This window comes from Pristis pectinata, chromosome 3 (genome assembly GCF_009764475.1).
Source record: "Pristis pectinata isolate sPriPec2 chromosome 3, sPriPec2.1.pri, whole genome shotgun sequence".
Taxonomy (NCBI): domain Eukaryota; kingdom Metazoa; phylum Chordata; class Chondrichthyes; order Rhinopristiformes; family Pristidae; genus Pristis; species Pristis pectinata.
The window spans coordinates 89,388,123-89,409,304 of NC_067407.1; the positions used below are offsets into that span (position 1 = coordinate 89,388,123).

At 41.0% G+C, this 21,182-nt stretch overlaps 1 protein-coding gene across 2 annotated transcripts in view; it reads right to left on the reverse strand.

Annotated features, from left to right (window-relative positions):
* Positions 1-21,182, reverse strand: part of tasp1 (taspase, threonine aspartase, 1) — a 95,663-nt gene that overhangs the window by 73,984 nt on the left and 497 nt on the right. For both annotated transcript variants that reach the window (XM_052011060.1, XM_052011059.1), the window contains exons 2-4: positions 15,581-15,648; positions 15,323-15,391; positions 7,658-7,778 (exon numbers count right to left, since the gene is read on the reverse strand). In XM_052011060.1, coding sequence (XP_051867020.1) covers positions 7,658-7,778; positions 15,323-15,391; positions 15,581-15,648 — 258 coding nt within the window. The remainder of the gene's footprint in view (positions 1-7,657; positions 7,779-15,322; positions 15,392-15,580; positions 15,649-21,182) is intronic.

Genomic DNA, 21,182 nt, shown 5'->3' on the forward strand with positions numbered 1-21,182 from the left:
ACTTTGGAACATGCTTTTATAATGTACCTTTGGTAAGTCTTCCTTCTTGTGGTGCCCTTTTCAACTCCCATTAAAAAATTTATCAATGGATTGAGAATTAACTCAAGATTCACGGTAGCGTAGTGGTTAGCGCGACACTATTACAGCGCCAGCGATCGGGGTTCAATTCCCGTCACTGTCTGTAAGGAGTTTGTACGTTCTCCCGTGTCTGCATGGGTTTCCGCTAGGTGCTCTGGTTTCCTCCCACATGCTAAAGACGTACAGGTAGGTTAACTTGGGGTTTAAAATGTGCAGCGCGGACTCGTTGGGCCGGAAGGGCCTGTTACCACGCTGTAAAATTTAAAAAATTCCACTAATTCTGTTACTAAAAAGGGACTGCGCTGCTGAACTGTTTTCAAGAAAAAAATCTTAAGATTAATTCTCACTTTGTTTCTGCAGGTATTTTAAAGACTTGAATTTTTTTTCTAATTGCAAATACTTATAGAGAATGTACCAAGTTATGTACAGGAAAACGTACTAAAGGAGCATGGGTCTGTGTATCTGTATATAGGTACTGTATACCAAAGTTTGCTACCATGGAATGAAGATTAAGCTGTTACATTCTTCCAAAAGTACTCATTTAAAATGCTCACCTACACTTTTGTAAAGGTAGCAAATTGAATGAAGCAGAATTCTAGAAAGCAACTAAATTTGCTCATGTCTAATTGCCCTCTTGGGCAATGGCAATTGGCCAAGAAGTGTACTGAGGAGACACACGAGACTATAGATGCTTGAATCTGGAGCAAAAAATACTGCTGGAGGAACTCAGCAGGCCAAGCAACTTCTGTGGAGATCAGAGTTTTGGGCCGAGACCTATCTTGCATCACTGCAAATGTACTGATATTGGTCTGAGAGCTGATTATCTGCTCAGCCTTGAGGTTTACTAGTTCAAAAAGCTGACATTCGTAAGGCAAACCACTACCATTAACAGCATTCATAAGGCAAACCACTACCATTAACAGCATTCCAACCCCCTCCTTCCCATCACTACCATTAACAGCATTCGTAAGGCAAACCACTACCATTAACAGCATTCCAACCCCCTCCTTCCCATCTCTCTCTCTCTCCTTCCTATCCTCCCATTTTTGTCCCTTTTCCCTCAACCCTCCCCAACCCCCCATCATCCATCTTCATTCCCCTCCTGGTTCCATCCACCCACCACACACACTCCTATACCCATCTGGTTCTGGTTCCATCTGCCATTCACCTTGTCCCCTAATGGCTCCCATTATCACCTCCTTTACTTATTAGATTCCACCCACCGGTAGCCCTATGTGTTCCTGCTCATCTCCCTCCAGCAGCTGTCTCCTGCTTTCACACTGCCCTCCCGCCCCCCCACCTCGCTCCATCAACCTCTCTTTTTTTTCTTCCCTTTGTCTGCCGCCATCTATTATTCATCTGTCACTGGCTCTCAACTCCAAACCCCTCCCATTCCCCTACTTGGTGCAACCTGCCCATCAATTTACACCCCTCCTCAGTCCAACAATCACCTCGGATTTCTGTATCACCACTCCCCTTCTCCACTTTATACTGGCCACCTCACCTCTCCACTCAGTCCTAATGCAAGGTCTTGACCCGAAACTTCCTTCCCTCCCACAGATGCTGCTCGAACCACTGAGTTTCTCCAGCAGGTTGTTTATTGCACCAGATTCCAGCATCTGCAGTCTCTTTTTTCCACTACTATTAACAATTTCTATTATGTAGCACTTTCAATGTTGCAAAAGGATCATCGAGTGGTTCATTGGTGTTTTGTCAAAGAAAAAAAATTAATGCTCAGCCACACAAGCAGATATTAGCTCTTGGCCAAAAGTTTTGTCAAGGAGGTACATCTTAAGGTAGAACATAAAAAGAAAGAGAAGCAAAGTGGCAGAGAAGTTTAGAGAAGGAATTCAGTACTCAGGACCTCAGCAGCTACAAATGGTGGACTGAATGAATTCAAAGAAGCTCAAAAGGGCAAAAAATGGAAGGAACACCATTACCAGAAGTTATGGGGTTGGAAGGGGTTAGAGATATGGAATAACAAAATGATGGGGGATTTTTAGGGATGCGAATGAGGTAGGACATCAAGCAAAGAGGTGATAGGTGAACAAGACTGGATACATGTTGGAAGTGCTGAACTAATTGTTTAGATAGGCTAGGAGGAAGGCAAGCCGGGGTGCACTGGAATAATTGAAAATCATAAGAGTATAATTAACTGTTTCAGCTGCAGAGGAGCTGAAATAGGGACGGAATTAGATGATAATGAAATGAAGATGTGTTAGTGATAGCTGACCCTTTATGCAAAAACTGACAATAGTGAAGGATGGAGATTTATTTATTGGGTAATTTATTGAGGATCTTTCCCTCCCAAATAAATGTTAATTCAGAATGGGTATGGAGTATCTGGATCCTGACCGCTCCTCTACTTCGATTTAATCATGGGATGCCTTTAAATTAATTGTACCAAAATGAAAACAAAATAAGGTGGCAACATTTATATTAGGACAATACTGTAAATAATGTCAGAGTTAAAAAGATTGGATGATTTTCTGTTCAAATGGTGAGACAGGATTACAAGAAAATAAATGTTATACAATGTTTAATCATATACAATATAATTATTTAATTATATTAGTGCAAAGATTGAAGGGTTTAATGAACTAAAACTATTTATCATCAAATCCAGCAATATTTAAATTCAACTATTTTACAAAATTAAAACTAACATTTGATTCTTTGCTCCACGGACATCATAAAATAAGGTCTGAAGTACTGAATTAGTGAGTAGGGAAATGCTATATAAAAAAAATCAAATGTAAATTATTCTTCCTGGCTCTCCATCCTCCAAAGAAAACAAATAAAACACTTGGCTACCAGCTGTGATGTACTATTTTTCTAACATTTACAAATATGATCAGCATGATTAAATCATGACTTAAGCCATCTGATATGTGGTCAGATTCACTTGTGGTAAAAAACCATGACACTGCTGGCAGCTGTGTACTCTGGATTTGTACAAATACAAAGAGGATCTGAGTAAAGCTTCATCCAAGCAAGTTTAATGATATTTTTGTTGTGTGCTATTTTAAGAAGTTAGTCAAAATGATTGGAAAGTTCAAAAGCCAACTAGCTTTCTTTCAGATGTTTCATAATGGAAATTAATACCACATTTGGGAAATGGGGTGGGGAAAGAAAATGAAAGATTATTTCTTTCTTAGGTTGAAATTTTACTACCCCATTGTTGAAAATCATCTACAATAAATTTTCACGTTTTTGTGAGGCTACTTATTTTTCTTGTCACTGCATTTTCTCTGGAAGCTGAGGTTTTCCAAAGGATTTTTTTCCAAGGAACTGTCAGCTAGTTAGCCTCGTCAATTCAAAACTCGAACTATGAAAAGTCCAGTTGACAACATTAATTTCACCATAACAGAATGCAATTTTTATGCATGAACTCTCACAAAATTGAATACAACTGGCCCATGATTCTTATCATGAACCATTTCGCCTTCATAATACAACACTAAAAAAAATGAAGAAACATTTATGAAAAAATCAGAAAAGGCTGCATTTATTTACCTTCTAATTCTAGTTTTCTGTGAGTTCTTATAAGAATCAATCATAAAATATACTTTCCACATGAAAATGCTGAAACCAGTAAACTTGGTACATCCATGAATGTTCATCTTTAAATTTTCAACTGAGGGAGATTGAAAACTACAGCCACGGTCGATGGACTAACTCATTCCATTATAACCGTGCTGCCGAGGTGGCAAGATTAAGACTGGACTACTTCAATCCGTAGGAAGTACATTGCCTAATCGTGCCATCAACTGCAATATGAATTTAATACCATATAGATACATTTAAAAAGCTTATCATGAAAAATAGAGTAAGCAAGTGACTGAAAGTTAGAAATTATCCCCTGAAGGCCTTTGCCTAAATATATCCATATGACCTTCTCTCCACTTCTACACCACCCAACAATCCCAGTTGTGTTAATAGAAAAACCAATAAAGACAATTAAACACCACCCATGAAAAATAGCTATCATAGGGCAACCATTTGCTGATACTCAGATCTGTGTCTGTGCAGAATCTTCAACACATGTTAAACATTCCAATCTGCTTCACTGAGGGATGACTGAGTAAACATGAATGTGGAGCAAGAGAATGACTATCTAAAAAAGGTGACCAAAACTGTGGTCAAACAGGTAATTTTTTAGGAAATTCTTAAAGGGACAGTGCAAGTTGGAGTGGCAGATGATTCAGAAAAGGGGAGTCAAGTGATTTAAGGTCATTTACCTGAAACATTATTTCTTTTTTTTCCTCTTTTTACAAATGCTGCCTGGCCAACTGAGAATTATCAATATTTTCTGTTTTTGTTTCAAATTTCTAGCAATGTGACATTTTATATTTTTATTCGAACGATACTAAGGATGAGAGAATTTACTTATACGAAGAGATCTAGGAAGTTGAGTTATAATTCTTAAAGCACAGATCAAGAGGATATTGTAGAAGTGTTCAAAACCACAAATAGTTCTGATAAAATAATTAAAAAGTGTTTCCAGTGCCAGGATGGTCAAGTAAACAGAGGAAAAAGATCGAAGGTGATAGTGAAAAGAACCAGAGGCAACATGAGTTATGTTGTGTTGTCATCAGAATGCACTGTCTGAAATGATAGTGAACACAGAACTACATAAATACTTGAAAGGAAAACATTCATTCAGCTATAGAAAAAGGGCAGATGAGTGGCACTAATTACACATTCAACCGAAATGTTGGTACAAGCATGGTAGGTCAAATGGCCTCCTTTCATCTTGCAGTAAAGGTGGATGTCATGGATGGATTGTCTACGGAGTCTCTGTGGGTAGAGGTTAGGAACAGGAAGGGGTCAATAACTTCACTGGGTGTTTTTTTTTAATAGGCCGCCCAATAGTAACAGGGATATCGAGGAGCAGATAGGGAAACGGATCCTGAAAAGGTGTGATAACAACAGAGTTGTCGTGATGGGAGATTTCAATTTTCCAAATATTGATTGGCCTCTCCCTAGAGCAAGGGGTTTAGATGGGGTGGAGTTTGTTCAGGAAGGTTTCTTGACACAATATGTAGATACGTAAGCCTACAAGGGGAGACACTGTACTTGATCTGGTATTGGGAAATGAACCTGGTCAGGTGTTAGATCTCTCAGTGGGAGAGCACTTTGGAGATAGAATTATGATCACCATCTCCTTTACAATAGCATTGGAGAGAGACAGGAACAGACAAGTTAGAAAAGCGTTTAATTGGAGTAAGGGGAATTATGAGGCTCTCAGGCAGGAAATTAGAAGCTTAAATTGGGAACAGATGTTCTCAGGGAAAAGTACAGAAGAAATGTGGCAAATGTTCAGGGGATATTTGTGTGGAATTCTGCGTAGGTACGTTCCAATGAGACAGGGAAGTTATGGTAGGGTACAGGAACCATGGTGTACAAAGGCTGTAATAAATCTAGTCAAGAAGAAAAGCTTACAAAAGGTTCGGAGAGCTAGGTAATGTTAGAGATCTGGAAGATTATAAGGCTAACAGGAAGGAGCTTAAGAAGGAAATTAGGAGAGCCAGAAGGGGCCATGAGAAGGCCTTGGCGGGCAGGATTAAGGAAAACCCCAAGGCATTCTACAGGTATGTGAAGAGCAAGAGGATGAGACGTGAAACAATAGGACCCATCAAGTGTAACAGTGGGAAAGTGTGTGTGGATCTGGAGGAAATGGCAGAAGTACTTAATGAATACTTCAGTATTCACTATGGAAAAGGATCTTGGTGATTGTAGTGATGACCTGCAGCAGACTGAAAAGCTTAAGCATGTAAATATTAAGAAAGAGGATATGCTGGAGCTTTTGGAAAGCATCAAGTTGGATAAGTCGCTGGTACTGGATGAGATGTGCCTCAGGCTACTGTGGGAGGCAAAGGAGGAGATTGCTGAGCCTCTGGTGATGATCTTTGCATCATAAATGGAGACAGGAGAGGTTCCGGAGGATTGAAGGGTTGTGGATTTTGTTCCTTTATTCAAGAAAGGGAGTAGAGAGAGCCCATGAAATTATAGACCAGTGAGTCTGACTTCAGTGGTTGGTAAGTTGATGGAGAAGATCCTGAGAGGCAGGATTTATGAACATTTGGAGAGGTATAATATGATTAGAAATAGTCAGCATGGCTTTGTCAAGGGCAGGTCCTGCGTCACGAGCCTGATTCAATTTTTTGAGGAGGTGACTAAACACATTGATGAAGGAACAGCAATAGATGTAGTGTATATGGATTTCAGCAAGGCATTTGATAAGGTACCCCATGCAAGGCTCATTGAGAAAGTAAGGAGGAATGAGATCCAGGGGACATTGCTTTGTGGAATCAGAACTGGCTTGCCCACACAAGGCAAAGAGTGGTTGTTGACAGGTTGTATTCTGCATGGAGGTCACTGACCAGTGGTGTGCCTCAGGGATCTGTTCTGGGACCCTTACTCTTCGTGATTTTCATAAATGACCCGGATGAGGAAGTGGAGGGATCGGTTAGTAAATTTGTTGACGACACAAAGGTTGGAGGTATTGTGGATAGTGTGGAGGGCTGTCAGAGGTTACAGCGGGACATAGATGGGATGCAAAACTGAGCTGAGAAGTGGCAGATGGAGTTCAACCCAGATAAGTGTGAAGTGGTTCATTTTGGTAGGATAAATATGATAGCAGAATATAGTATTAATGGTAAGACTCTTGGCAGTGTGGAGGATCAGAGGGATCTTGGGGTCCGAGTCCATAGGACGCTCAAAGCAGCTGCACAGGTTGACTCTGTGGTGAAGAAGGCATATAGTGTATTGTCCTTCATCAATCGGGGAATTGAATTTAGGAGCCGAGAGGTAATGTTGCAGCTGTATAGGACCCTGGTCAGACCCCACTTGGAGTACTGTGCTCAGTTCTGGTCACCTCACTACAGGAAGGATGTGGAAGCCATAGAAAAGGGTGCAGAAGAGATTTATAAGGATGTTGCCTGGATTGGAGAGCATGCCTTATGAAAACAGGTTGAGTGAACTTCACCTTTTCTCCTTGGAGCAACGGAGGATGAGAGGTGACCTAATAGAGGTGTATATGATAAGATGCATTGATTGTGTGGGTAGTCAGAGGCTTTTTCCAAGGGCTGAAATGGTTGCTACAAGAGGACACAGGTTTAAGGTGCTGAGGATTAGGTACAGAGGAGATGTCAGGGGTAAGTTTTTTTTACTCAGAGAGTGGTGAGTGCGTGGAATGGGCTGCCGGCAACGGTGGTGGAGATGGATAAGATAGGATCTTTTAAGAGACTTTTGGATACGTACATGGAGCTTAGAAAAATAGAGGGCTATGGGTAAGCCCAGTAATTTCTAAGGTACGGACATGTTTGGCACAACTTTGTGGGCCGAAGGGCCTGTATTGTGCTGTAGGTTTTCTATGTTCTATGTATTATTCTGTCAATAACCCTCCCCTTAAAAACATATGGAATAAAATATATGGATGTTACTGATTGATTTAAATTTGGTCAATAGTCAACCTTTTCCAGCATTCAAAGGAAATCTGATATGATGGGAATTGCATCACATTTAGTTCCTTGATCTATTTGGCTAATTTTTTTCAAAATCAAAATCTACATACCCCTGAGTGCTCCAACAGCTCCAAAATTCAAAGACTTTCCATCCATTGTACTGGCATCACATTCTATATCTCCTGAGAGATTTAAATTGGAACCCATTCCTGCATTGGTGAATGGAGAGTCCTAGAGATGCAAAATTGGATGCAATTACACATACTAATGAAGAAATAAATTAGCATTTCCCCCTATTCTCCAAAAATTCACAAGGTCTGAAATAAAATTTCAGGAGACAGTATATTTTTCATTAATCTATTATTACTGAAATCCTTCACACAAGAACAAAAGCAGAAGTAGGTCATAAATAAGCCTTCCCTTCCATTCAAAAATATGATGCATGATTTAGCATTTGCTTCCACTTTCCTGCCCAATTCCTTATTACTCCCCTTCTCACAGCACTGTCCCATGCGACACAGGTGATATAGTAATTCACTGGTGCTTCTCTCAACTTAGTGTACTGCATTTAGTGCTCACAATGAGATCTCTGCAGTCGAGAAACCAAATGCAGACCAAGTGACCACTTTGCAGAACACCTCCTTTCAGTCTGCACAGGCAATGCTGAACTACCATTCATTTGGCACTTTAATTCTCCATCCTACTCCGACCTTTATGTCTTTAGCCTATACTGCTCCAATGATGGTTGGTGAAATCTTCCATTTAGCTACATTACAACGCTAAGGATTTGATACGAGTTTTACAATTTCAAGTAAACCCCTCCCGCCTGCCCTGCCAAAGATGTGGCTGCAGCTTGTGTCTATTATGTTTCATAAGAACACAAGAAATAGGAGCAGGAGGAGGCCATCTGGCCCGTCGAGCCTGCTCTGCCATTCAATAAGATCATGCTGGTCGTGGAATCAGATCCACCGACCTGCCTTTTCCCCATAACCCTTAATTCCCCGACTATGCAAAAATCTAATCAGCTGTGTCTGAAATGTGTTTAATGAGGTAGCCTCTACTGCTTCCCTGGGCAGAGAATTCCACAGATTCACTACTCTCTGGGAAAAGCAGTTTCTCCTCATCTCCATCCTAAGTCTATTCCCCTGAATCTTGAGGCTACGTACCCTAGTTCTAGTCTCACCTACCAGTGGAAACAACTTTCCTACCTCTATCTTATCTAACCCTTTCATAATTTTATATGTTTCTACAAGATCCCCTCTCATTCTTCTGAATTCCAGCGAGTATCGTCCCAGGTGACTCAATCTCTCCTCATGGGCTAACCCCCTCTTCTCTGGAATCAACCTGGTGAACCTCCTCTGCACTGCCTCCAAAGGCAGTATATCCTTCCTCAAGTAAGGAGGCCAGAACTGCACACAGTACTCCAGGTGCAGCCTCACCTGTACACTGTACAGTTGCAGCATAACCTTCCTGCTCTTAAATTCAATCCCTCTAGCAATGAAGACCAACATTCCATTTACCTTATTGATAACCTGTTGCACCTGCAAACCAACCTTTTGCGATTCATGCACAAGCACTTCCAAGTCCCTCTGCACAACAGCATGCTGCAATCTTTCACCATTTAAATAATAATCTGATCTTCTGTTTTTCCTTCCAAAGTGGATGACCTCACATTTACCAACATTGTAACCTATCTGCAAGACCTTTGCCCACTCACTTAACCTGTCTATATCTCTCTGCAGACTCTCCACATGCTCTGCGCAATTTGCTTATCCACTCAATTTAGTGTCATCAACAAACTTAGATATGCTACACTTGGTCCCCTCTTCCAAACTGTTAATGTACATAGTGAACAGCTGTGAGCCCAGCACCAACCCCTGCCACACCCCGCTCACCACTGATTGCCAACCAGAGAAACGCCCATTTATCCCAACTCTCTGCCTTCTATTGGTTATCCAATCCTCTATCCATGCTAATACATTACCCCCAATTCCATGCAGCCTTATCTTATGGATAAGTCGATTATGCGGCACCTTATCGAATGCCTCATGGAAATCCAAGTTTACAACATCCACCTGTTCCCCTCTATCCACTGTGCTCATTATATCCTCAAAGAACTCCAGTAAGTTTGTCAAACAGGACCTGCCCTTCCTGAATCCATGCTGTGTCTGCCTGATGGAACCGCTTCTATCCAGATGTCTCGCCATTTCTTCCTTAAAGATAACGTCGAGCATTTTCCCGACTACAGATGTTAAGCTAACTGGCCTATAGTTACCTGCCTTTTGCCTACATCCTTTTTTTAAACAGTGGCGTGACATTCACTGTCTTCCAATCCGCGGGAACCTGCCCAGAGTCCAGGGAATTTTGGTAAATTATCACAAATGCCTCGACCCTAATTTCCGCCATTTCTTTCAGTACCCTGGGATGCATCCCATCAGGACCAGGGGACTTGTCTACCTTCAGGCCCACTAGTTTGCTCAGCACTACCTCATTAGTGACAGCAATTGTATCAAGGTCCTCACATCCTATTGCATCGATAACATCTCTCTTTGGCATGTTAGACCTGTACTCCACCGTAAAGACTGACACAAAATAGTCGTTCAAGGCCTCGGCCATTTCCACATTACCCAATATTAATTCCCCCTTCTCATCTTCCAAGGGACCTACCTTCACTTTAGCCACCCTTTTCCGCTTTATATAATTATAAAAACTTTTACCATCTGTTTTTCTATTTTATGCTAATTTACTTTCATAATCTATCTTCCGTTTCGTTATTGCTTGCTTAGCGATTCTTTGTTGCTTTTTAAAGTTTTCCCAATCTTCCAGTTTCCCACTACTCTTGGCGATTTTGTATGCATGAGCTATTAGCCTGATGCCGCCTTTTATTTCCTTCATTATCCAAGGCTGGCTCTCCCCACCCTTACTGTCCTAGCTTTTAACTGGAGTGTATTTTGTCGAGCACCGTGAAAAATCTCTTTGAAAGTCTTCTACTGTTTCTCAACTGTTCCAGTTATAGCCTGTGTTTCCAGTCTACACTGGCCAACTCCTCCCTTGTGCAGGCATAATACACTGGTTTCAGATTGAATTATTGCACCCTCCATTTGTATGAGAAATTCAGTCATACTATGATCACTCTTTCCAAGGGGATCCCAATCTACAAGATTGTTAATTTTACCTGTCTCATTGTACAGGACCAGATCTAAGATAGCATTTTCCCTTGTCGGTTCACTAACATGCCATTCAAAAAAGCTACCACTGATTTTTAAAGTAATTGTTACTTTAACAATTTTGGTCTGCATCCTATAATGAAATACACTCTGTTCTCTCCACCACCCACTATTAAAACTGTGCTGCATCACCAGCTGAGTACTTCCAGCATTCTGTTTTTGTCTCTTAATTTCCCTCATCCAAAAATCTATTGCAGCCCAGACTACATTCAATGATAGCCTCCACAGCTTCCTTGAGCAAGAATTCCAGAGATTCATATCTTCCCAAAGAAAGGAATTCCTCTTTACCTTCACCTCCATGTCAGATGCCATCCTAATTGATTGGTAAGGGTGTCAAAGGTTACGGGGAGAAGGCAGTAGAATGGGGTTGAGAGGGAAAAATAATTCAACTATGATCAAATGATGGAGCAAACTCGATGGGCCGAATGGCCTAATTCTGCTCCTATGTCTTATGGTCTAATGTGCAAATATATTGACAGTCCTTTTATTGTTGCTGGATCTAAATCCTGGAAAGCCTCCATCTAACAGAATTGTGGGAGTACTTTTACAAAAGCTCTGCAGCATTGAATAAGGTGACACATCAACACCTTCTCAAGGACAATTAGATTCATAGAATTATGCAGCACAGAAACAGGATCTTTGGCCCAACTTGTCCATGTTGACTGAGATGCCGATCGATGCTAAAGCCATTTGCCTGCATTTGGCCCATCTTTCTAAATCTTTCCTATCCATGTACCTATCCACATGTCTTTTTAACGTTGTAATTATACCTCTTTTGCCAGCTCGTTCCACATACCCACCACCCACTGTGTGAAAAACTTTCCCCTTAGATTCCCTTTAAATCTTTCCCCTCTCAACTTACACCTATGCCCTCTAGTTTTAGACTCCTACCCTGGGTAAAAGAACCTGTGACTATCTACCCCATCTATGCTCCTATAATTTTGTAAACCTCTATAAAGGTCACCATTCAGCCTCCTTCAGGCCTAGGGAAAACAGTCCCAGGCTATCCAATCTCTCCTTATAATTTAAGTCCTCCAGTTCAGGCAACTTTCCAGTGAATCCTTTCTGCACCCTCTGTAGCTTAATCGCATCCTTCCTACAGCATGGCAACCAGAATTGCACACAATACTTCATTGGGCAATAAATGCTGGCCTTGCAAGCCACTCCCAGACCCCAAAAATGAACTTAGAAAAAATCTTAAGTGGGCAATCCTGTATTTCAAAACTACATTTCCTCGCTTTAAACTTACCCCAAGGGCAAACTATCAGAGCATCTACCCTGTCAACCCCCTTCAGAATCTTGGAGACAAGAGAATGCAGGTACTGGAATCTGCAGCAAAAAACAAACTGCTGGAAAAACTCAGCGGGTTAGGCAGCATCCATGGAGGGAAATGGATAGTCAAAGTTTTGGGTCGAGACCCTTCATTTGAACTGAAAGATAGAGGCAAAGGGGAAGGGATAGAGCAGGAGCTGGCAAGCAACATGTAGATCCAGGTGAGAAAAGGTGATAGGCAGATGGGGGAGGGAAGAATGGAAACAGCACTGGACTGCAGATCATGGAATCTGAAAGGAAAGGAAGGTCAAGCAGGGAACCAAATAAGGGAAGTGGGGTGGGCAGATGGGAACAGTAGGGGGAGGGGACCAAGTGGGAGGAGGGTGTGGGTGATGGGCAGATGGAGTGGGTAGAGGAGCAGAAAGAAAGAGTGATGGGGGGCTGGGGTGGGTGTAGGAGGAACTGGATAGATAAGGAGGAGAGTGAAAAGGGACAGAGGGAGAGCAGGTTACCTGAAATAGAAGAATTCAATATTCATGCTATCAGAATATGAGGTGCTGTTCCTCTAGTTTGCATTTCACCTGACCCAAACAGTGAAGGAGGCAGAGGACAGACAGGTCGATGTGGAAATAGGGAGGGAATAAAAATGGCTGGCAATTAGGAGCTGCAGAAGGCCACGGCAGATGGAATGCAGATGCTTGGTAAAGCAGTCGCTTAGTCTGTGCTTGGTCTCACTGATGTAGAGGAGGCTACATCGAGAGCACCAAATGCAATAAACAAGGTTGGAGGTGAAACATGTAAATCTCTGCCTCACCTGGAAGGGATGTTTAGAGCCTTGGATGGTGGTGAGGGAGGAGGCGTAGGGACAGGCATTATACCTCTTACCTTTGTAGGGGAAAGTGCCTTGGGACGGGGAGGGATGAGCAAACAAGGGAGTCATAGAGAGAACAGTCCCTGTGGAAAGCAGAAAGGGATGAGGAGGGCAAGAGGTGGCTGGTGGTAGGATCACGTAAGGCAGAAGGTGATAGTGGAGGGTTGTTTTACAGACTGAAGGCCTGTGATCATTGGTGTGCCACAGGATCGGTGCTGGGTCTTCTGTCATTTGTCATATATATTAATGATTTGGATGAGAATATAGGAGATAAGCTATCTTTACTAGTCACATGTACATCGAAACACACAGTGAAATACATCTTTTGCGTAGAGTGTTCTGAGGGCAGCCTGCAATGGTTGCCACACTTCCGGTGCCAACATAGCATGCCCACGACTTCCTAACCCGTACGTCTTTGGAATGTGGGAGGAAACCGGAGCACCCAGAGGAAAGCCACACAGACATGGGGAGAATGTATAAACTCCTTACAGACAGTGGCCGGAATTGAACCCAGGTTGCTGGCGGTGTAAAGCGTATGCTAACTGCTACACTACTGTGCATGATTAGTAAGTTTGCAGATGACCCCAAAATTGGTGGGACAGTGATTAGCGAAGGTGGTTAAGATTACAACAGGATATAGATCAACTGGGAAAGTGGGCAAGGGAACATCAGATGGACTTTAACTCGGACAAGTGCGAAGTGATGCATTTTAGGAAGTTAAACCAAAGCAGGACATACACAGTGAATGGTAGGGCCCTGGACAGTGTTGTTGAACAGATAGACGTTGGAGTACAAGTACATAGTTCCCTGAACATAGGAACACAGGTTGACAGGGTGGTGAGGAAGACATGCTTGCCTTCATCAACTGGGGCACTAAGTATAAAAGTTGGGATGTTATGTTAAAGTTGTACAAAATGTTGTTTAGGCTGCACTTGGGAGTACTGTGTGCAGTTCTGGTCGCCAAACTATAGAATAGACATGATTAAGCCAGATAGGGTACAGAAAATATTCACAAGGATGTTGCCTGGATCGGAGGGCTTGAGTTATCAGGAGAGATTGGATAGGCTTAGTCTGCTTTCCCTGATACGAAAGAGGCTAAGTAATGACATGATAGAGGTATATAAAATCATGAGAGGCATAGATAGGGTAGACAGCCAGTGATTGTTTCTGATGGTAGGGGTGTCTGAAACTAGAGGGCATTAGGTTTAAAGGGGATCTGAGGGGTAAATTTTTCCTGCAGATAGAGCAGTTGGTATCTGGAATGAGCTACCAGAGAAGGTGGCGGAGGCAGGTACAGTAACAACATTTAAGAGGCCTCTCGACAGGCATTTGAAAGAGCAGGGCAAAAGAGGGATATTGAATTAATGCAGGCAAGTGGAATTGCTATAGATAGGCATGATGGTCACATTCAACAGATTTATATTTGGCTGTTTCAAGTACTTACCTTTTACTTACAATGTAGATTTTTGTGTTTGTAATATGGGATGGTAAAATTCTAAAGGTCAACAACGAAGAACTTGGTCACGCATAGCATGGTCCAACACCAACTGCAATTTTCTCTATACTTTTCCAAAAGTGCAGCAGTTTCACCGTTTTCCTTATTCCTTTAAGGAATCAGGTGTACTTTCCAAGATTGCCAATTCGTGCTGAATCTTGGACAGTGTTTGTAAAGCCACAACTACTTAGAACTGGACCAGAACCACCCAAGTTCATTTGTCAGCAGTCAATAGTTCCATTATCTCACACTAAGTGGAATTTCATCTCAATGCTGTCCAGTACTCTGTCCTTCCATTAGTTCGAATCACAATTCCAATTCAAGACACTAAAGTTCATGAAATTAAATAGACGAAACTGGAATGTCTTGGGACAGAAATTTGTTCTGTTTTATGTGCTAAATGCACAACATAGTCACATATGCATGTACAAGTCTGTTTCCAAAATGGAAGTGAATGAAACCAAATTCCAGACCAGAGTTCAACAAGCTATATGACATTCTCTGTTAGGTGTGAACCCAGCATAGAAACGAGATCTATGATAAAATAAAAACTAAATTTGCAACTCCAGTAACAGCTGAAATGACAAAGGCAGATTTTTAAAAAATGAAAACAAATAATTCTTTGTAACTATCAAAAGAATCTCCATTTGAAAGGGTTGCCTCTCTTTTTCAATGCAAATAGTCTGTAGAAGAATTTCCCTCATTTCCTTTTTTTAATCTTAATAAATTACTATTGGAATATAGGCTCCTTTCCTCCCCTTTAAGAATTGTAATTAACTTACTTGCAGAGATAAAAAGTTTCAATACAGAACATAGGATTCGAATCGATCTCCTCTCTCACCCAAGTGAGAAGAACATTGAAGAGCTAAACATATGAACTATGGAAAAAGTTTTCTGCTCATATTCTTACCTCTAGTTCAATAAGGGCTGCTGCTACTACATCAACAGCAAGAGCACCAGTTTGCAGTTTCTCTATTGCCTGAAACACAAACAGTTTCTGGTTGAAATACCTTTACTTTAAAAATATTCAAATTCATTTCAATGTTTCAACTAAGTTTTCAGCATTTTGTGAAAATGTTCAATTCACGTTAAGCTATAACATTAGTAAACAAGATTCCCAATAATGTTTAGCTTACATTATAAACCAACAAACAGCAAACAGTCCTACCTTTTGGCAAGCTTTCTTGCAAACTTGTTTATACTCCTTGGCTTTTGATTCAGAATGATAACCAGCTCCTAAAGTAATCACATTTTAAGTAATTAATTGATATTTAGGCAAGTTATATTATTCAGAATACATAAGAGAATAAAAGACATGCCAGTTAAGCAATTTCAACAAATTACATAACACACTTTGGATAACCAGACATCAAAGTGTAAATGAAAACTGGTTTGTTAAACATTCTTTGAACAAGGAAAAGTGTTCCAAGAAATGCCTTACTAGCCATTACCTAATGCAGTACTAACTTGCACAGACCAAGTCTATGCTATATTTGCTAGTTGTAGCTGAAATTAAAACTGACCTAATCCTTCCTAGGTTACAAAGCAAATTAGGACATTCGTCATTCATCATCACAATCATTGTTTTTAATATGAAAATGTATATCGCAGATAATGTCTGAATTAGCGGGCTATTCTATTCTCATTCACCACCCATCTTAATTCTAGTGTGAAAACGACTTACTTTCATAAGGTGCAAAGGAAAACCAATTCCCATGAGAATCCCAATAGACGTCTATATTTACTCAAAGGACAGCAGAGGATAAATCCCCAAGGCTGGATGAGATTGATCCTAGAATACTATGGTAAACAAGGGAGGAGATTGCTGAGGCCCTGATAGAGGACTTTGTATCTCCATTAGCCACAGATGAAGTACCAGAAGACTGGAGGGATGGATTAGGGAGAGTCAGCAATCCTTTGTAAGGGGGAATTCTGTCTCATGAATTTGACCGAGTTTTTTTTTGAGGAGGTAACCAAGGAGATTCATTAAGGCAGTGTGATAGATGTTGTCCTTACAGACTTTAGTAAGGCATTTGACAAGGTCCCCCATGATTGGCTGGTCCAAAAGGTTATGGCACATGGGATCCAAGGTGAGCTGCCAGATTGGATCCAAAATTGGCTTGGTGATAGGAGCCAGAAGGTTGTGGTGGAAGGATGCTTTTCTGATTGGAAGTCTGTGACTAGTGGTACTGGGACCTTTACTGATATAATCACATAGTAATGACTTGGATATGAATGTAGGAGGAATGATTAGTAAGTTTGAAGATGACACGAAAATCAGTGGATAGCGAGGAAGGTTGTCGAAGGCTGCAGCAAGAGACAGTGCCATGCAAAAGTTTGGGCACCCCGGTCAAAATTTCTGTTACTGTGAATAGTTAAGTGAGTAGAAGATGAACTGATCTCCAAAAGTTATAAAGTTAAAAATGAAACATCCTTTTCAATATTTTAAGCAAGATTAGTGTATTATTATTTTTATTTTGTACAATTTTAGAGTGAAAAAAGGAAAGGAGCACCATGCAAAAGTTTGGGCACCCTAAGAGGTTTGAGCTCTCAGATAACTTTTACCAAGGTCTCAGACCTTCATTAGCTTGTTAGGGCTATGGCTTGTTCACAGTCATCGTTAGGAAAGGCCAGCTGATGCAAATTTCAAAGCTTTATAAATACCTTGACTCCTCAAACCTTGACCCAACAATCAGCAGCCATGGGCTCCTCTAAGCAGCTGCCTAGCACTCTGAAAATTAAAATAAATGATGCCCACAAAGCAGGAGAAGGCTATAAGAAGATAGCAAAGCGTTTTCAGGTAGCCGTTTCCTCAATTCGTAATGTAATTAAGAAATGGCATTTAACAGGAACGGTGGAGGTCAAGTTGAGGTCTGGAAGACCAAGAAAACTTTCTGAGAGAACTGCTTGCAGGATTGCTAGAAAGGCAAATCAAAACCCCTGGTTGATTGCAAAAGACCTTCAGGAAAATTTAGCAGACTCTGGAGTGGTGGTGCACTGTTCTAGTGTGCAGCGACACCTGCACAAATATGACCTTCATGGAAGAGTCATCAGAAGAAAACCTTTCCTGCATCCTCACCACAAAGTTCAGCATCAAAAGTTTGCAAGGGAACATCTAAACAAGCCTGATGCATTTTGGCAACAAATCCTGTGGACTGATGAAGTTAAAATAGAACTTTTTGGCCGTAATGAGCAAAGGTATGTTTGGAGAAAAAAGGGTGCAGAATTTCATGAAAGGAACTCCTCTCCAACTGTTAAGCACGGGGGTGGATCGATCATGCTTTGGGTTTGTGTTGCAGCCAGTGGCACGGGGAACATTTCACTGCTAGAGGGAAGAATGAATTCAATTAAATACCAGCAAATTCTGGAAGAAAACATCACACCGTCTGTAAAAAAAAAGCCGAAGATGAGAAGAGGATGGCTTCTACAACAGGATAATGATCCTAAACACACCTCAAGTTCCACAATGGACTACCTCAAGAGGCACAAGCTGAAGGTTTTGCCATGGCCCTCACAGTCCCCCGACCTAAACATCATTGAAAATCTGTGTATAGACCTCAAAAGAGCAGTGCATGTAAGACAGCCCAAGAATCTCACAGAACTAGAAGCCTTTTGCAAGGAAGAATGGGCGAAAATCCCCCAAGAATTGAAAGACTCTTAGCTGGTTACAGAAAGCGTTTACAAGCAGTGGTACTTGTCAAAGGGGGTGTTACTAAGTACTGACCATGCAGGGTGCCCAAACTTTTGCTATTTTGAAACTGTAAGAGATGGAAATAAAAAAGTAATCTTGCTTAAAATATTAGAGAAATGTGTCAATATGCCTTTTGGAAATCAGGTCATCTCTTACCCGCTTAGCTATTCACAGTAACAGAAATTTTGACCAGGGGTGCCCAAACCTTTGCTTGCCACTGTATACATTAGAGGGAGAATCAAGTGGAGCTCTGGCAGATAGAATTTAATCATGATACAATTACTATGCTTAAGAGGCATTTAGTCAGATACTCAAATGGGCAAGGCATAGAAGGATACAGTCCAAATGCAAGCAAAAAGGTCGGCATGGATGTGGTGGGCTTAAGGGCTCATTTCTGTACAACTCTATGCTTCTCAGCAGAAGAACCTTTATTTAGGGATCAGCCCTGACTCTAATGAAACCTAGCGTGTAGGGGTGAATGGCAGAGCCCTCAACACACTATTTTATACACAAATACTGTAACCACATGTCTATTCTGTGGGCTAAGTAATGTTTTCTCAGATTTGCATCGATTATCAAAGGCCACAACCCCTCTTCCTTTAGAGCAGCTCCATTCAGCTGCACTTCAACTCAGTGCCATTCATCTGTAAAGGGGCAGAGTGTGTACACTGGTACCTTTACAGATAAATGGCACCAGAACAAAGTTCAAATGTGTAGGATCAGCAAGGAAAGTCACTCCAGGTGCCTGAAGCCATGTGTGCAACCTAGAGTTACTGTGGAAAGAGACAACACAACATCCAATTGTACACTTGGTGTCCACTTGTCACAGTGGCTTCATGAGATATCATTCAGATAATAAAATTAGTAGTACAGTAAATTTAACTATGCATTTTTAATTTTGAATAAACTTATGAGCTCCTCTTGGATGGGACACTTCCAAAATGTACAAAATTAGTTAAATACCCTGTATTAATGTAATATGTGTAAAGTGTGTTTTGGCCTTGATGACATTGGGTATAATTCAATTACAGGGATCCTGGGTTACAGAAGGCCTGACTTACAGAAATCTGACTTTAAGCAAAATCTCCCATAAATATTTAAAACAATTTTTCAAGATAAGAAGGTTAGATAGAGAAATGCAAACATCTTCAGGAGTAATGGACTAGAGGTAGCAGTTAGTTAATTCAAAAGACCAGTCTTCAAAAAAGATATTGTTTACATGTAACCAATCCACTGGATTTAAGCAGTCACCAGATGCCAGTGTAAGAACACAGGTATCAGTTCACAGTGGGTGGCCACTTAAAGATTTGCTTTGGAAACTGACAAGGTAATCTCTTTTATGGACACTTGTAAAATGCTATATCAAATAATACAACATCCATTGATGCTTTAAGGCTGTCTAAACTAGCCACTGATGTAGGACATTCTGATTCTGTACCATTGTACACAAGAGAAAACAATAAATAAATGTTAATTGGCCCTCAATGAAATCGCTCCTTTCTAATTTCTGGAAAACGAAATCAGTTTACAGAATTTAGAATCAGATTTATTATCTGTTACGAACCAGCAACAAAAGAAACACACTGAGTCATGTATAAGTGTTAAAAACTACTTTATTAATAACTACTTATGATAATAAGAAAAATAAAAGTAACAATGTTAGAATGTTAGAAGTAAAAATGTTAAATCTTAAACATTAACCCCAAAAACTAAACTCGAAGTGTGTGTGTGGCAAATTCCCAAACCCTAAGTCCAGGAATGGTTTTCGAAGTTCAGTTCAGCAAGCCGTAAGGTGAAACGTGAGCAAAGGCTTCTTCAAAATCACCGTTGACTGAAGACAAAATGTAGAGAGAAAATAGAGAGTAATTACGAAATCCAAATGTTCACATTCCATACAACACCTCAGTGTCTACTCAGCAGTGACTACTCCACTGCATCTTCCTCACCCCGAAAAGCACTTGAATCGTGGCCGTCCACACAAATACCTGTTTCCCTCTACAGGTTAATGACAAAGTGGACTCCACCGGATTACTCCAAAAATCCATACGTGGATTGTAGCGACAGACACAGTTACTGTTTTTCGTCCATCAATAGAGACTAGCAGGCTGGTGTCTCTCTCTTTCTCTCTCTCCTCTGACTGATTCCGACTGACTGCTTCAAAAACGTCATTACGTCCTTTATCTTCTGTTGTCGTAACCACGCCACACACACACACTATGCTTTATCTTAAAGGGACATTCACCAATAGTAACCTAGTCCATAACATACGGTGACATGAAATTTGTTGTTTTGCAGCAAAACAACAGATAGTTCTTAGGAACAAAACCTGGGGACTGCCTATACATTCTAATCAATTTCAAGAGGAATGGCCATATTAGAAAGATATAAAATTTCTACTATAATCCCAATTTTTTCACTTAGCTTATTAAATCAAGCATATGATGTCAAAAGCTGGATATGCCAGACCATAATGAATTTTGCCAGCGATCTTGATCAAAACCACTGACATTCAGACATTTAAACAGCCACTAATCCCAGACTTACATGGATGCTTTGTGAACCATCAATGTCAGGTGGTTACTGCCAGACTCACAAGGCAGAATCCATCTGTTTACCTACGCAGTCCAGTAGCAAAGCCCAGTTTTGCTGAGAAAAATAACCACTTGAACCATGCCAAGTTACACCTGGCACAGGACCTGAGATCCCACTGGAAGTGGAATTCCATGGTTTAGGAGGCAAGATTACTTTGCTTTAGATTAATGTTTTCAAGTTTTATTTTAAATTGTTTGGTTCAACTTTAAGAGTTTATAAATGTCTCTGAAGTTCAGGATTTTTTTTGATGACATGCTCTAGAGCTCATAAAACCAGGGCAGAATCAAAAAAAAGTGGAAGAATAATTTAGAAACAGGAGGAATAGAAGGTAAAGACAAAGAAAAGGCTGGAGGAGGACAAGTAAAACAGAGGGAGAGAGGTGTGGGAGGGAGGAAGTCGGGGGAAGGGACGCCTTCTTCCTTTAACTGTGAGCAGCGCCGCGGGAGGTGGGTCCGCGCTGTCAACCGGCCGGAAAACGATGTCAACG